At 34.5% G+C, this 17,241-nt stretch overlaps 2 protein-coding genes across 7 annotated transcripts in view; both read right to left on the reverse strand.

Annotated features, from left to right (window-relative positions):
* Positions 1–4,258, reverse strand: SDHAF4 (succinate dehydrogenase complex assembly factor 4). The gene is made up of 3 exons (XM_026695163.2): positions 4,102–4,258; positions 2,871–3,023; positions 1–522 (listed from the first exon to the last, which is right to left on the reverse strand). The coding sequence occupies exons 1-3, from the start codon at positions 4,160–4,162 to the stop codon at positions 413–415; spliced, it is 324 nt and encodes a 107-aa protein (XP_026550948.1). The 5' UTR covers positions 4,163–4,258; the 3' UTR covers positions 1–412.
* A 3,713-nt stretch (positions 4,259–7,971) lies between these two features.
* Positions 7,972–17,241, reverse strand: part of FAM135A (family with sequence similarity 135 member A) — a 52,404-nt gene continuing 43,134 nt past the window's right edge. For 3 of the 6 annotated variants that reach the window (XM_087915676.1, XM_087915683.1, XM_087915699.1), the window contains 6 exons: positions 16,795–16,886; positions 15,586–15,683; positions 13,308–13,459; positions 12,086–12,196; positions 11,031–11,144; positions 7,972–9,902 (listed from right to left, as the gene is read on the reverse strand). In XM_087915676.1, the coding sequence (XP_087771802.1) occupies positions 9,697–9,902; positions 11,031–11,144; positions 12,086–12,196; positions 13,308–13,459; positions 15,586–15,683; positions 16,795–16,886 (773 nt within the window). In that variant the 3' untranslated portion in view covers positions 7,972–9,696. Of the gene's footprint in view, positions 9,903–11,030; positions 11,145–12,085; positions 12,197–13,307; positions 13,460–15,585; positions 15,684–16,791; positions 16,887–17,241 lie in introns of all 6 variants that reach the window. The other 3 variants (XM_087915666.1, XM_087915690.1, XM_087915669.1) reach the window with 1 other exon arrangement.

A 17,241-nucleotide genomic window follows, 5' to 3' on the forward strand; every position in this document is an offset into this window, starting at 1 on the left:
TTTCAATGTTTTTTTTCAATAAGTATGTTTAATATTGCAACAGCAATAAAATTCTATTGTATTTCTATCACCATTGTGGAACTTCACCAAAACGTCAAAATACTCACTTTGAAAACCCATAAACTCTACTTTTACCAGACTTTCTCATGTAGAGTTTTACATCTTTTTTAATAATGTCATAGCCATCACCCAACTCAACAGTGGAGAACCTATACAAATTGGTTTATTAAAATGCAATTTCACTATATTTACCCATACATATTCACAGAGATTCTAGTTAAATACTACAAATATGACACTTTGTTACAGATAAATGCGAAGATTTTGGTTGTTTGTAGGTAAAGTGGTGTTTCCCCTCCCCCCAAACAATGGTTTTATTTTCACTCAAATGTCATTCTCCCCCAAAAAGAAGTTAAAAATCAATGCAGCGTCCTTTTCGTTCCCAGTCTCCATAACGAGTTGGTTCAGGGCCTCTGGGACCACCCTTCTCTTTTGTCATTGGATTGATATCATCGGAAAATTCTAAAAAAAAGGGGAAAATATGCAAAAATCCTAATGAATAGCAGATGCATTCAAATATCACCCATAGTTTGATTTAGTTGGAGAGTTTTCCTTATTTCTAGCACTCAGTTCATTACTAGCACAATGGCAAAAATTATCCAGCATTTCAGTCTGCTAGTTCTCAGTCAATTTGATGGAAGAGAATCTGCTTTTCAAATGCATTTTAAATAAAAGAATGTTGGCAATGTATTTACGCATGCAAGCTTTATTAGCCATGGTGGCCCAATGGTCAGAATTCAGTACTGCAGGCTACTTCTGCTGACTGCAGTTCGGCAGTTCGATTCTCACCGGCTCAAAATTGACTCAGCCTTCCAGCCTCTGAGTTTGGGAAAATGATTGTTGAGGGCAATATGCTGACTCTATAAACCACTTAGAGAGCACTGTGAAGCAGTATGTAAGTATGCTATTGCTATTCTTGCATTTACAAAGTTCTGAGATAGCCAAAGAATAGTTGTGAATATCCTGTCTGATACTATACAATAATCTCTTCGGTGTATTTGCAGCCTCCCTGGCTTTCTATGTTTTACTTACAGGTAGTCCTCAACTTATGACCACAATTGGGCCCAATATTTCTGTGGGTGAGCAAAACATTGAAGTGATTTTTGCTCCATTTGACAATCTTTCTTGCCACAGTTAAATGAGTCATTACAGTTGTTAAGTTAGTAACACATTTGTTAAGTGAATCTGGCTTCCCCATTGACTTTGCTTGACAGAGGTGGCAAAAGGTGATCGAATGATCTTGGGGCACTTGAACTATCAAAATCTGAGTCAGATGCCAAGCGTCTAAAGTTTGATCATATGACCAGGGGGATGCTAGAATGGTCATAAGTGTGAAAAACAGTCATAAGTCCCTTTTTTCAGTGATAAATAACTTTGGTCACTAGACAAACTGCTGTTAAGTTGAGGACTATCTGTATATCCACGAGAAATGCTTATATTGGGTTTCTTCAAAGTCAGACATAAGGCCACCCAGGGAGACCCAGAGTAGAGGAAATAAGAATTATTGGCTGCCACTAGTAATAAAGTAAGCATAACACCACCATGAGAATTTGGAAGGAATACCACAGTACTCCAGAATAAGATAGAAAATAAAATTTATGTATATCATAGAAAAGTCACTTTTGCAAAATCGGAAGTCATATTTTACAGAGCCTTATTTATTATATAAACCAAATGAATTGACCATCTACTTCTTCTAGTTTTATCAATGGGACTAAAACTACTATGATACACCCAAGTAGAACTCAAATGACATAGTAGTTTGGTATAATAGGGGTTTTGAGGCTTCCCTTAGGCATAAAAACCAGGTGGGTGACTTTGGGCCTGTCGCTCTCTTCAATCCAACCCACCTCACAGGGTTATTGTTGAGGGGAAAATCAGATGCAGGAATATTATATATGTGTACTGCCTTGAGCTCAATGAATATGAATACACTGACACACGTTTTGGCTTTTAGTTTCAGCATGACTGGATGTTATAAATTTATAGGAAGTTGTACAAGCAATAGCATTTGGGAACAACCACTTTGGGAATGGTTCCATGGTATGCAATTATTTAATTACAGACTTTTTAAAACAACATGTAATGGAAAGAAGTATCCATGGGTAGCAGATGACAAGCACACTTAAAAATGTGTACATATTATGAATTTATTATGTTCATTCCTAATATCTTGTGACACTGTACCTGCATGGCACATTTGCCCATGACTCATGGGTCAGAGATAAATCTGAGCCAACATATTTTGTTGTACTTCAGTAGAGCAGCAATTTTAAAAGTAAATTATATTAGAAAATGCAAAGTTATGCTAAGTGATTTAAGCACATATGAAGCTATCTACCTTATAGCTTCATAGCATACGTATATAGTTTCTTTGAAATGAAAATCTTTGAAAAACTCAAAGTTAATGATATATTGTCCAAAATATTATATATCACAAATTAATTATTTAGCTGTACATTCATATTTAAACAATAAATGGTATTTGGAAAGCCAAAAAAGAAGTGTAAAGTAAGTAAAGATTTAATAAAACATCATGTAGGAATTCTATTTTCTGAGGAGATGGACATAAAAGAAAAATTGGCTCAGAGTTACAAAACACGAAAAATGTAAATGGAGAATCAATGGGGCAGAAATATTTTCAATTTTTCCCTTAACATCTTTTTCCAGAATATTGAACAATCTTCTAGACATAATAATTCCATGGATGAATTTCCTTTACTACTTCCCTGAAGGTATTTATAGCATCTCAAGACTATACCTGTTTTAACACCATTTATTATATTTATATTTTACACATCCGCACTTACTTTCTAGTGGCTCCTTTTCTACATTTGATTCTTCTGGTGTATCAAAACGACCTACTGGTGTTACTGGCTTCTTAAGTGGTTGCTTGGTGGATTCAGTAGTTCGTTTTGCACTAGAGGTATTACTTCCCAAAGAACTGTGTAGAAAAGCTGAGCCTATTACATATAAACATAAGATGTATGTTATAGAAGGCCTAGATTTTAAATGGCCGATGGAAGTGGACAAAACCAAAAATGGTTATCACGTAATATAAATATGAATACATACAGAACGTTTATGGACAGATTCCTGTCTGTGTCAGAGGCCAGTTTAAGAAGGAAGAGGCACAGAGTCAGAAACAGGAAGTGCATTGAAGAGAGTGCTATATGAGCATGCACAGGATTGCATTAATTATCATCTGCAACCAACCTCTCTGTGCAGTAAATACAGTAAGGTTTTCATTGTGATCATAATCTCCAAAGACAGATATACTCTGAAGTGCCTCTCTTTGTTGTGCAGTTTTACAAGACTGCATTTGGAGCAGGGCAACTGCTGTAATTGCTGTTTTCAAATCCGGTTAGCAGTTAAGTAAAAATGGAAACTACTCCAGATTTGGACACCTTTAGTATGACACAAGTCCCATATGGTATCATGGTTTACAGGGACATGCAGGTAAGAATCTCATATAATGGTGCATATGGTATGCTTACATTGAACAGCATGTTCAGAGTTCTGTTCCACTACACACACAATACTACATTTTCCTTCCCAAAGAAGCATGTATATTTACGATTTTCCTTTGTTACCTATCAACTGTCCAGAGTCAACAAGTGTATATATTCTACAATATATATTCTATTCTCTCTTTAGACACACCTTTCTTGCCAAAGGAAAGGTAAGTTAAAAAGTATTTTTTACTACAAATCCATCAATAATTCACTTCTCGCTCCACAAAAGTTCCATTTTTTTACCAACAAATCCAACCTCTTTCCCAAAACAATTTACAGAACAAGTCTTTGACCAACCTGGTCAAAGGCTTGGAAAGAAAGGTGGGTAGAAAAAAGGTGGGTAACAAATATTCGTTTATTTATTAAATTTATGTACCACACATAAGTGTGGGGGAGGCAGACAGGCAGAGGCTGCAGTCCAGAACTGGCCCTGCAGCATTTGCACCCATGGCCTACCACCTCCCCGTACTCAGCCTCTCCCCCCCCACGCCCCCGCCGCCGCCGCTAAACTCCGCTCCCCGCTTACTGGCTTGTCCGCCGGCGGACACGAAAGAGCGGCCCTGCCGGAGCAACAGCCGCAGAGCCATTTCCTGCCAAGGACCCGGGGCCCCTCCTCGCCTTGCGTGTTTCTGCGCACCCCCCGATGCCCCAGCGAAGTGGGCGGCGCTTCTCAAGGAAACCCCACCCCTCGCCTGCCTGTTTTCCTCTGGCCTCTCAGTGAAGGAGAGCTGCGTTTCAGAGCTCTTTGCAGCTTTTGTCAGGGGACGCTGCGTTTTATTTAGAGTAGATACAGTGGAGGAGACGGGATCCCGATCTGTTTTAGACGAGGCCACATAGACGGAATCGTGGGACCCGGCGGAATTTTTCGCCGGGCTAAAGCGATCGATCTCTGCAACACCCCATACGGTCTAAGTAAGCAATCGGTAGGAGTACCGTATTTTTTAGCGACGCCCTTTCTTATTTTCTGACAATCTCTGCAATCTATCCTGGAACATGAGAAACCGCCTTCTCTTGGGACATCGCTTTGGTCTATAGGGATACATGAGCGAATTAGGCGGGCATGGCTCTTGGAACTCTACTTTGGCTCCTAGTGGCTGGAGCTACATGAATACCTTGATGCGCTCTTTTTCGCAACACTACCGATGCAATTCTTGTTTTGCGAGGATTTTTTTTTTTTAATGTCCTAATCATTTTTCAGAGACCTCGGATTCTCTGGAGAGTTTTCAGCAAAACACTTAAGTACGTTAACACGATTTTGTCTCAGAAATGCAAAAATGTAGTTTGCTTGAATTCCTGAATTCACACATACAAAACCTAACCAGACAAATTGGCGTGAGCTTTTATGGTTATATATTTTTTGTCAATCGTGCTAGGAGACATGAGAGATTAAATCTGGGAGACCTCACTGCATAACAACTGACCTTCAGTGCATTGCAGCTTTTGTTTTGGAAAGAAGCCAGTCTTTAGGGACCATTTCTTGAAACCCCGGGTGAAATGGAGGAAAGCATATACTGGCAAAGATTTGGGGGCCCTAATGTTTAAAACAGCCTGTATTTAAAACTCTACAAATGCTAGCATGTTTGTTCCTGAAATCGCAGATTTTATCTGTACAATTAAGTGAATGAATGAATGGTTATAGGAAACAAGTCTCCGGTTTTGGAAATGTTGACTCAGTGGCCTGGCCATCAGTTTTACCAAGATTTGGCTTTGAGAAGAATAATCTCTCTTTACCAATTTGCAGGTGGAATTACTTTTTGAGTGCCAGCCAACCAAGAATTGAAACAAAGGGATTTTTTAAAAAGAAACTAGAACAGCAGTCTAGTGCTACTATATTTACTTCAACATTCTACAGCTCATGCCCTATTGTATAAGAACTCAAGGACCCCTTTCATAACACCTCACCTGATAAAATATCGGGGAAACATCAACCTCAGTCTAATATAGTCTCTCTTTCAATGTAGCCAACATTTGTTATAGTGTCTGCAAAATTTGGCAGATTTTGCGCAATCCACCACCAATGATTAAATATTATTTGTCTTTTTCATTTCACTTCACTTTATTTTTAATGCTCATTTGTAATGCTGGTCATGACTATAGTCTAATTCCTGGCATAGAAACATGATCTACAGCATGACTAAAACTTAAATTCATATCAGAATGAATTTTAAGATTAATAGAGTTGGAAGGGACCTTGTAGATCTTCAACCCTCTGCCTATAAAACAGCATCTTATTTAAATAAATACCTAGAATATACTGGGTGGGCTACAAAAATTTATTAAATTCCCTAAACTTTGAGATTTTTTTCTGCAGATGGTTTTGTGAATAACCTTTAGTTTTACAAGAAAGAAAACAGGTTTAAAAATTATATGAAAGGAAGCAGGTGGATGAATAATAGCTCAGACTGAAAAAGCAGAAATAAAGTTAGAAATCCATAACAATTACTGAAAGGAGCCTGAAGTGATTGCACTTGGCTTGAAAATATAATTGAAGTCAATGGAATATTAATTAAGTTTGATCATTCAAGCTACATAAATCAAGTACAAAAAACCCTAATTACAATCCCATGGTAACAGTGAACCAAGTAATTTGAACACTTATAAAAAATTAATAGTAACCATGGGAGATGGTTCAGATTGCAATGACTTGAGTTCTTTATATCACTTCCCTATTGAGTCCAAAAATAAATTTGAAACATGGCATTTTATATAAAGTATTTTCAATTTGTACACCATAGTGCATATGTCCAAACGTATCTTTTAAATTTAATTTTTAAACAAAGATTTTTAAAAATCTTTAATTTTAATTTTTTAAATTAATTTTTAAAACCCATAAAATATTTTAAAATATTTTAATGGTGGATGCAAATATATTACCCTATCTAAAGCCGGGAGCAGAACACGACATCAATCATAGCAACCCAAGTTGCATCAATCATAAGGACCCAAGTACATAATGGTAACTAACAACCCTAACAATTCAAAGTTACAATGGTCTTAGAAGCAGTCCTGAGCCTTGGTGGCGCAGTGGTTAGAGTGCAGTACTGCAAGCTATTCCCACTGCAATTTGGCAGATCCAATCCCACCAGGCTCAAGGTTGACTCAGCCTTCTATCCTTCCGAGGTGGGTAAAATGAGAACCCAAACTGTTGGGGAAAATATACTAACTCTGTAGACCGCTTTGAGAAGGCTATAAAGCTCTATAAAGCGGTATATAAGTCTAAGTGCTATTGCTATTATACTTACAACCACCACAGCATCTCCATGGTCGTGATCAAAATTGGCAACTGGCATGCATTTACAATGATTGCAGCATCCCAGGGTCATGATTGCCACTCGGTGGCGCAGTGGCTAGAGTGCAATACTGCAGGCTACTTCTGCTTACAGCCAGCTATCTGCAATTTGGCAGATCAAATCTCACCAGGCTCAAGGTTGACTAAACCTTCCATCTTTCCGAGGTGAGGATCCAAATTGTGGGGGCAATATACTGATTCTATAAAACCACTTAGACAGTGCTGTAAAGCAATGTAAAGCAGTATATAAGTCTAAGCGCTACTGCTATTTGCAACCTTCCTAGCTAGCTTCTGATGAGCAAAGTCAATCGGGGGAACTGGATTTGCTTAACCACCACAAGATTCACTTAACTGCAATGTTTCACTTAACAACCATGACAAAAAAAGGTTGTGAAATCAGATGCAAACTGCTTTGCTTAGCAATGGGAATTCGGATCCCAGGTGTGTTTTAAGTCAAAGACTACCTACAGTATATTTATATCGTGTCATTGGTCACATGCTGTGATTTGGGATTAATCCACTTGGCTATGGATGCTGTTAATCATGATCCACCAGGGACACAGTGTAAGTTATCATTTCTCTCCAAACCAACTGGTATTTCTGAAACTGATGTGTATCTAGAATTAATAAAAAACAATAACAACACACATTCAAGCTATTTCACAGTCTGAAAAAATGTTGGACAATTTATCATAGCCTTGGTTAGGCAAATACTTCAGTCAAATTTTAGATTTAGTTAGCCACAGGCAAAATGGGAAGTTTTGAACTACCTCGCTTAATTAGAAAGTTAAGTGCAAAGAGTATTCATGTTTATATAATAGTTTGTAAATAGCATGCTATATTGTTTCAATTATATTAAATCTGTTTTTCTGTCACAAGTCATAAAACAGTAATAGCTGCAGGCATAATATTAAAACATTGACAGATTGTTAATCTTTTGAAACATGGCAAATAACACTTTCCATTACAGCTGCACACTCACTATTAATCAATCTATCAATTTAAAATTAACAATATAATGGAAAAAACTGAATAAGATTCAATCATTGATTCATCTTCTTTCTCTTCTAAATACATTCTTTTAGTTCCAAGAATGCAAGCAGAAAAAAAACTTAATAATTTATTAACGTACACTATTAACACCTTTCCACTGCTTCTAAATTACTTTTTCATTCTTATATATTAACTAGGCCAAAGTCTGATTAATCTTTTTTTAGTATGTTTTCAAAATGAGAATTGTTGGTGTTACCTCTTGAGAAGCAAGCAGTAAAAATAATGCAATCTTAGAATTATTTATATATTGCATAAAAAAGTAGTTATTTCTGTGAATCTATGTTTGTTAGTAAATATTGTCACTATACTTTAACTCAAAAATAACTCTTTTAAAACTCAGGGATTTTCTTCTCAGAAATAATAATAGATTGGGCTATTAGAGCAATTGGTGAAATGGCCAAGCAGCAGTAATTATTTGTAAGTCTTGCTCAATAAAATTCAGTAACACATGATTGCAAACCATTGCCCATCCACAGAATTAAACTGCCCTTAAACACTATTCAAATTAGAAAATGCAAGATTTTAAACCAATAGCATATATGGACAGTTTGCAGTGAAAATCTGTCCAATTGTGATATTCAATCTATTATCAAGCTCTATGTGATGTTATATATTATCCTCGGGATGTGGAAAAAGCAAAATCTTGCTTTCTCTAATATTTTTTTAGTTTATTAACACAAGACACAATAACACAATGTTCGAAAATAAACATGCATTAGATATACTACAAAACTGTATTCTCTGAAAAACTGTTACAATTGCACAATGACAAGATTTTTTCCCCCTTTTAAAAGCATTCTGCCTGAAAAAAAGGTGAAAAGGGATGAATATTGAACTCACTACTTTTCAACCCCAGTATGACTTTTAGCATTCTTGGATATTTTTAAAAAATCTAGTTATCACTTAAAAAATTCCATTTCAAGATGCAACTAATTTCTATTTACAATAATTTGTCAATAAATTTTAATATTTAAAAATTTACATTTTTAAAAGTGTTGCAGAAATTTGTTTACTTTTTAAAAAATGTACATATAAGGAAGTCCCATGTAAAAGGTTCACTGAAGAACTGAACCAATATAAAGAGCAATTTTATTAAATTTTGCAAAACTCCACTTGAAGGCAGCTCACGTTTCAACATTCAAAAATCCTTAATTGTTGGTTTATGAAAACTAATGTTCCAGTAATAAAGGTGAAAATGTAAACTAATGTCCTATTGAGATCAGTAAAAAAATGTAGTTTCCACAGGCAGAGTATGTTCAATAATGCTTCTATAGAAAGTAGTTCAGCTTGAATGTAGTGACGTAACAAACAGGTGACTCAAAAGAGTGGTCTTGAACACACCTATATACTTATAGTTATTTTAGCAGCAAGCAGTTTGTTTTCCAGTTCAACTTTTTAGAGTTCTAAAGAGATCAAATTAATACCTTCTTAGACATAGAAATTCAGAGTTTTTGGCATCTAAAGACACATAAAAATGTAGTCATATAACATTTGCAGTCTAAATCCATCAATTGCACATAACTGTGCTTAAATCTGTTCTGAAATAATTAGGTACCCAAAATAAGAAAAATAGAAAAAAAACATTAAAAATATTGCACAGCCACATACCTAGAAAGTAAAGTTGATGTTAAAAAAGCTCTTCACATGGATGATATAAATTATCTTCCATATAAAAAAGTATAAATATCTCTTAAAATACCGCAGTAACTACAGTTTAATATCACACATTATTTATCTGTTAATGAGGTAATAACCAAGTCTGTTACAATGTTTTTATTCCTACTGGAAATATTTTAGGGCAGCAACCAGAAAAAACTTTTCCAAAAATATGTCTGAATCCAAAACAGCAATGTGTGCAGCTCTTCCTATGAGAGAATCAGCTGTGTTTGGCAGTGCACAATGCACATTGTATCGAATTAAATTGCAGTCCTTGCTTTGAAGAACAGGTAGAAGCATATTCTGGATCATTTCAGCATATATTGGTCCTGTAAAAGAAGAACCTGCATTACTTATTTAAGTAAGCACTGTATGTATTTCTTTTCTATCATGCAATTAACAGAGCATACACCATGTTTAAATGTTATCAGTTGAAACCCATTTGTAATACTGTAAGCAAAAAAGTCTCAGCCTATAATTCGCCAACAACTATATGAACTACTTACTTTAGCTTTAAAAGCCCTGTTTGTACTGGCAAAGAAGTTAAGAGTGTCCCTAAAAAGGAAATCCCATAAAGTGCCATACTAAAAAACTCAAAAAGATCAGCTGCCAGATATTTGCTGAATTTCAGTCAAAGGACAGCAAGGAGGGCTTCAGGAGCTGAGCAAGCACATTGATAGCTATTTTATAATTTTGGGTTCATTAATAGCAAACTTAGAAAACATTGCAAAGAATTTGTTTTGAAATTTACTGCTTTTAATGGATCAAGATGATAGATCGCTTATCTGTTACTTTTTAGTCCTAACTATAATGTCCATGCAATGTCCAGAGGCATACAAACATGGGAGCATTTAAAAAACAGCATTAATGATACTTTGAGAAAATAATGACAAGTCCTCATAAAAAGATTTGGTTGAGCAAACCAACTTCTCTTTCTTTTTAAAAAAAATCACCTAGATTTTTAAAGTTTTTTGGGAGGTCCATCACATTGTTTTTCATTAAATGAACTCTGAAAGCACCAGCTTTTTAAATACCGGCAGCCACCAGAGGCCTGACTTACCAAAAGCAATGCTACAGAAGCAGATATACAAATAGGAATTTTCATATTTGTGTAATGCTGTATAATTATTACATTTGCATTTTAAATTTATGTTTAGCTGGCCATAACTGCTATTGCAAAATGACCACCATATAAAGAACATATATAAATAAAATTTACACATGCCAACAGGTGCCATATGACGTGTAAGTTTTATAGTTTTCATCTTATAAAATCCAGGCACACTCTATGTGTAATTTCTACCTCATATGTTTCTTTAAAATTGATTTCTACCTCATAAGAAAAAAATAAGATTTGTTGCCCTAGAATAAAATTATTCAAGTTAATATTCTCCTGAATAGTTTCTAAACGATGAACAACTGTTGTTTCGCAAATATAAAAATGCTTTAGCTAATACCTGTCTGTTTATCTTTCAAAGCTGTTTTGCACATCTCAATGCGGGCAGAATGATAAGGAACGTAACGATCTTGCAGGGACCCTACTAATATTACATTTTTGAAATACTGAAGACCTGTGAAAAGACAGCAATTATAAATATTAAGAACATACACAAACATATCAACAGTTATAAGCTTAGAGAAATTCAGTCCTACCCCAACAAAACCCCTTGAATTAATAGATATTAGGGATGTAACAAATCCTAGGATCCCATTAGTCCCTTTCTACGACTAAACTAAAGCACACATAGGAAAGGAGAATAAGAAAATTAATACTTTTCTGACAGTCATTAATACCAAGGTCATGAACTTTAACTGTGAGAAAAGCTCTTTGAAGAATACTGCATTCATATAGCTAAGTAGAGATCCAGAAATATAACTATATGCAAATATGACCATATTTGTAAAAGAAATATGACCATATGTGGTAAAATAGATTTCATGACTGCTAATCAATTTATAGAAAAATAGTAAAATAAGTTTCTTAAATTTCCACTGATAATTGTAATGGAATTCATTTAGCTTTTGGGGGTTCTGTTGAAGCAACTGACTCATTTATAGTTTCTGTGAAATTTGAGATTGCAGTCAAACCTATAATCCTTGCCTGGTTAATCTTTAGAGCATTTCCTTTATTACCATTTTACAGAACAGTAGCAAAGCTTAATCTTATGCTTTCATCCATGCTTTTTCATTTAATATTTTAGCAGTGGAAATATTTTGCAAGAAATATTTCACTGTGCTTGGTTGTGATTCCTACATGGTTGTGATTTCCAAACTAAACTAAACTAGCAAGTCTTTGTATCAATACCATAATTATGCTTTAAAAAATAGCGTCACAGTATATTATTAACAGAAAACCTATGACATTTGGTAGGAAAACTATTTAAATCTGAATGTCTGAGATCACTGGTATCACATTCACTTGCTACACCAGTTTCTCCAAAATATATTAACGTATAAATGAAAACAAGTTACATTAAAAGTTAATGCCTTCAATGAAGTTGATATAGCTTACCTGCTTTTCTACTAAGTTTGTATAAGAAGGTTTGCCGGGGGTCTGAATGATCTCGACAGGTCAACTGTAGCAAAGATCCTGACTTCTTCCACTTCTGCATAAACCAGAGACCTATATTTTTGCATATATTACATGTGAATACACAGAGTACAACTATACAAATCTTTGAATAATTTTCTTATTACTGTTCATTCTATACATCCTAAGAAGGTTCTACTCTATTTGCTGATCTAATATGTAATAATTAAAATTATTAGCACAGATATAAAATATGTCAATAGACAAAATCCTTACTAAATATGTGTGTACACACACATACACACACACCATATATATCCTAAACACAATTTTAATGTTCTTTAGTACATCAGGCTTGTGTTCTTTAGCCAATTGATTGAATGATGTGGACTGTAGCCTTAAAAGCAAATCCTCTTTGACAAAACAGAATGGCAATTATTTTGAACACTTCTTAGAAAGCGTTGATGTCCAATGGTTCTGAGTATCTCAGGAAACAGTTCATCCTATATAAAATGCTCTGAAATTTGGGGAACGTATTCTGAAGTTCTACTTCACATATTAATCAAAGTGACTTCCAGGAAAAGCAGTGTGATCCTGGCGATCCCTTTGAGATAACTAATTATTCTTTGCTCTTTCTTCCAACAAATTAGACATATTAGCATTCGTTCCACAGTAGTATTAGCATTTTTCCTTATGTTGTAGCTGTTTATATACAGCTGTGTTGATTGGCCTTTTCCATTTCGTTATTTTAAAAACTGATAATATATACATAAAAATCCCACTTAGCATATGAAGATGATAGAAACATGAATACTGAAATGAAATGTTTAGCTCTCTTAATTTAGTAATATTAGAGTACTTAATTTTATACAATATTATTGTACATTATTTAATATAGAGGTATATATTATATTCCAGATATTTAAACAATGATTCATGTTACTCCTAACCAATGATCTTAATAGTTTAGAATTACAGCACTTGTGCTTTAACGTATCTGGTTCCTTCTTCCTACTTCAGTATACCCCCCTGAACATTTAAAGAGAGAGGCATCTTGTGCATTTTAATGAATACTAGAAATACTTGCTCAAACTTTGACAATTTGAAGAACATAATTACACTGTTTAAAAAGATTAAAATAAGCCACCCTTTTTTATAGTTCTGAGACTTTAAAGTAGATATCAAATCTAGGTTTTTTTTTTACCTGTATTAACAAGAGCACTGCTGTTGTAGAGCGTACCAAGATGTGGTCCAGACAGAGAAAGGAAGGTATAAAGTTTATTGAGGTAATACCTAAACCTAGGTCTTGTGAGTACTGAACGGATTATTAAATTACCCAGTGAATGTCCAATAAAACTGAATAAAAAAGAGAAAAAAAGAGTGTGAGATTTGGAAAAATTTCTAATACATTATTAACTGAAACCTTGAACTTTAACTTCTGTTTGTTTGTTTTTCTTCCATTTTACTATGTCCAAATTTTGGAGGCTGCTTTGTCAAGCCATGGTGTCTTCTTAGCAAGGTTTTTCAACAGTGGTTTGCCACTGTCTCCTTCCTAGGGCCTAGAGAAAATGGCTGGCCCAAGGTCACCTCAGCTGGCTTTGTGTATAAGGTGGGACTACAACTCACAATCTCCTGGTTTCTAGCCAATGCCTTAATCATTACACCAAACTAGCTCTCAACTTTGTTTTGCAGTACTGCAAATGTTATGCTTTCTGCACATGCCTAAAACAATCATGCAGTTTATGAAAGGGTTTTCATTATGTTTACTAAAACCACCATCAATGAGGGGGTATGAATAAAATGCAGAGCATGTTTTGGCTATCACTGGTTTCCAAACTTTCCACAATACTCTATTTATCTCTCTCATTCCTTTACTTCACTTCTGTAGTTTCCATTACAAATTAACAAAATTTGTTTGGGAAGGCACTAGAGCAATAAGTTGTAGATGACATAGAAACTGCCTATTCTTGTTTAACACATTTAATTTTCAGCTATCCCAAGCTTCATTTGGTAGTCATGAATGTACCCTTTACAAAATGATTTTTTTTCTTTTTAAGAAAGAAATCTTTATGTGATTAGAAATTTTAATCCCACTTTTTGAAATACAATCTTCCTTGTAGTGACTTACTATGATCCAGAAAAAAAGATAAATAAATCTAAAAAAAATTAAATAAATCTAAAATCATAATTATGTTTAAAAACCATTTTTGACAAACATTTTAATATTGACTTATTAAAGAATAAAATCTAGTTTAACAAGCAGGCCCGTTTTTGTAACTAAGCCAAATCCTAGCACATTGTTTCAATCCAGGATAAAATTTTAAAAAGCTGGCATATCTAAGGGGCCTAACGTTTTGATTTCACTCCTGAAATACCTTTTCAGAGCTTCCCAATAGCCGAGCAAGACTACCTAAGGAGTTCTATACAGGTTGCCCAAAGCCATGAGGAATCCACTGATAGAGGGGGTCTCCAGTGCTTGGTGGGCCAGAAATGTAGCATTTATAACATTCTGAGGTAAAAATATCACCCTCTGCAAACCACATTGAAGTATTTGAAGTTGGCAACTTTGGGAATAACTTAAAATGTTTTGGACACCTCTAAATTGCAATCCAGATGTATTTTTAAAGATGTAGATATAAGGATAATTGCTAATGTAGTAATTTCTGCTCAATGCTTTTTATTTATTCTCAGAAAATCCACAATTTAGCAACTAAAATAATAATGGCCAAATACTGGAAAACTCCAGATAATGTAAAAATGAGAAGTGGATTAAAAAGGCTTCTTCACTTGTTTCAAAAAAAAAAAAAACCATTAAAGTTTAATAAAACATCAGAGGCAGGAATTATAATTGTCAAATTTGGATGGATTTTGTAGTTTCTCAATAATGAACTATAATACAGTAATATTTTAGATACGTAGTAAATTTGGATGCATGTAATACCTGCCTCTTCATTTGGTAAACTTTTTGCATTTTCTACAAGTAGTTTTCGACTTACACAATCAAGGCAACATTTCTGCTGCTAAGCAAGACAGTTGTTAAGTGAATTTTGCCCATTTTACAACTTTTCTTGCCACAGTTGTTAAGTGAATCACTGTAGTTGTTAAGTTAATAACACCGTTAAGTGTATCTGGTTTCATCATTGACTTTTCTTATCAGAAGGTCGCAAAAGGTGATCACATAACCTCAGGACACTGCAACTATCATAAATATGAGTCAGATGCCAAGCATCAGAATTCTGATCATGTGACCATTAGGATACTGCAATGGTTTTAAGTGTGAAAAACATTCACAAGTCATTTTTTTCAGTTTCATTAAAAAAAGTCGAGGACTACCTGTATATATTTTTTCAATGATTCACATGTATTTACTATTTAGTAATTTGATAACATTTGTAAATAATAGTTCACGTTTTTTTTAAAAAATCCACAATTAAGGATACATTTCAAGCTGACATTATTTATTCTACAACAACATAAATTACCTGATTTTTGAAATTGTTAGATTGTAAATTTGAATATATTGGATTATTTCATCCAAAAGACGATCTGTCATTGAATCAAAATCAGCAAATGTGTCATTCTGTGGGGAAAAATTTGGGGGTTCTTATACAAAACTGTTTTGTGATAAGCATGCATCTTTAGCAAATTACAGGAATATGGAAAAAAATAATTAAAAGTAACAGCAGTAATTCCCAAGAAAGCCTTAGAGACAGAACAAAACAGCAGTAAGACAGAATGTCCTGATATCAAGGCAAATATCACCATGATTCCCCATTTCATAAAGACTAAAAGATTTTGCTTCTTTCCCTGGACTTGGGAGATGGACCCCTCCTGCCCATATTAGAAGCATTCATCATATTTTGTACATTGTGAGTTAACTGAATGACCATTCATGCTTGTTATGTTCTTTGTTTCATTATCTTTCATAATCATTTTGTATTTTTTTTTCTAATATTGTGAGACACCCAGACCTGATCTGGAATGAGGTAATACAAAAATAGAGTAGAGTGGAACTGAATGGGACCAAACTAAAGTACTATGTGCAGCAGAACCATTATAACTGCTTTAAAAGACTGAAGCCTGGAAGACATAGCATGTATCTTCACAAACCATTATGTTAGGCAAACTTAGTTTATTCAACAATTCAAGGTTAATTAGCCATAGCTGATCATAGCTTATTTAATGTTTGATGTTTAAAAAGCAAACGTTTGATTTGATCCCAACCAAATGATTGTATTGACAAAAAGTAAAGATTCTGACACTCAAAAATGTGGCGAAGTACAACATCTAGCCAGCCTGAATAGAATATGGGATATCGGAGACTTTTCAGTCAAGGTTCAGGCCAGGATACAGCACTGAGATGCTGGTGGAGGATTGGGTGTATATATCCTATCCTGCCTGGATTCCCTGGCTGCTTTCGATATCACTGAACATGTATCCTTCTGGACTGTCTTTGGGAGTCACAAGTGGGGGGCACTGTTTCCTTTCTCAGTGGTCAGTTCCAGTTGGAAATGGGAATGGAACTTTGTAATGTGGGGTATCTCAGGACTCAGACCTTTCTTCCCTCCTTTTTAATATCTGTATGAGATCATGGGAGAGTCATCCAGCAAGATTCACACATAAATTAATTTAAATAAGATATCTCTAGATGAGGTATTATAAATTAATCAGTAATTCTTGGGTGCTACTACCTGATTTCTCTCAGACATCAGAAAATCTATTCGACCTCCTGGAAGACCAAGTTCAATGTAAGTTTTTACTAATCTTAAATCGGCACTATTACCTAAAATAAAGGAAAATTTCAGATATTAGAAAGGTTTACTTGCCAGAAATAACACATTTAAATTAAAATAATTACATCTAATACTGTAGAAATGTTAATTAAATATTTAAAGAACCTAAATGGCACCTAAAATAGAACATGCACAATGCAATTTAACAATATTTTATGACAATATTTTATAACTTGCCATAAGCATTTGGATAGCTGCCTTGTTTTATTAACACTGCATTACCTACATTAAACATCATGCTGAGAACAAGAAATTTATATAACTGCATGTGTTTATTTTAAAAAGAAAATACTTGGTATTTTATGCAATGCAAGGATAATACCAAACACAAGCAGCATCCTAATT

The sequence above is a fragment of the Pseudonaja textilis genome, chromosome 1 (assembly GCF_049901715.1).
Source record: "Pseudonaja textilis isolate UNSWEBS1 chromosome 1, rPseTex1.2, whole genome shotgun sequence".
NCBI lineage: Eukaryota > Metazoa > Chordata > Lepidosauria > Squamata > Elapidae > Pseudonaja > Pseudonaja textilis.

Coding starts and splice junctions, on each gene's coding strand:
- SDHAF4 (XM_026695163.2), bottom strand. CDS start 4,162: ATGGCTCTGCGGCTGTTGCTCCGGCAGGGCCGCTCTTTCGTGTCCGCC. Junction 3,024..4,101: donor GTCCGCCGGCGGACAAGCCA/GTAAGCGGGGAG, acceptor TATATGTAATAG/GCTCAGCTTTTCTACACAGT. Junction 523..2,870: donor AGAAAAGGAGCCACTAGAAA/GTAAGTGCGGAT, acceptor CCTTTTTTTTAG/AATTTTCCGATGATATCAAT.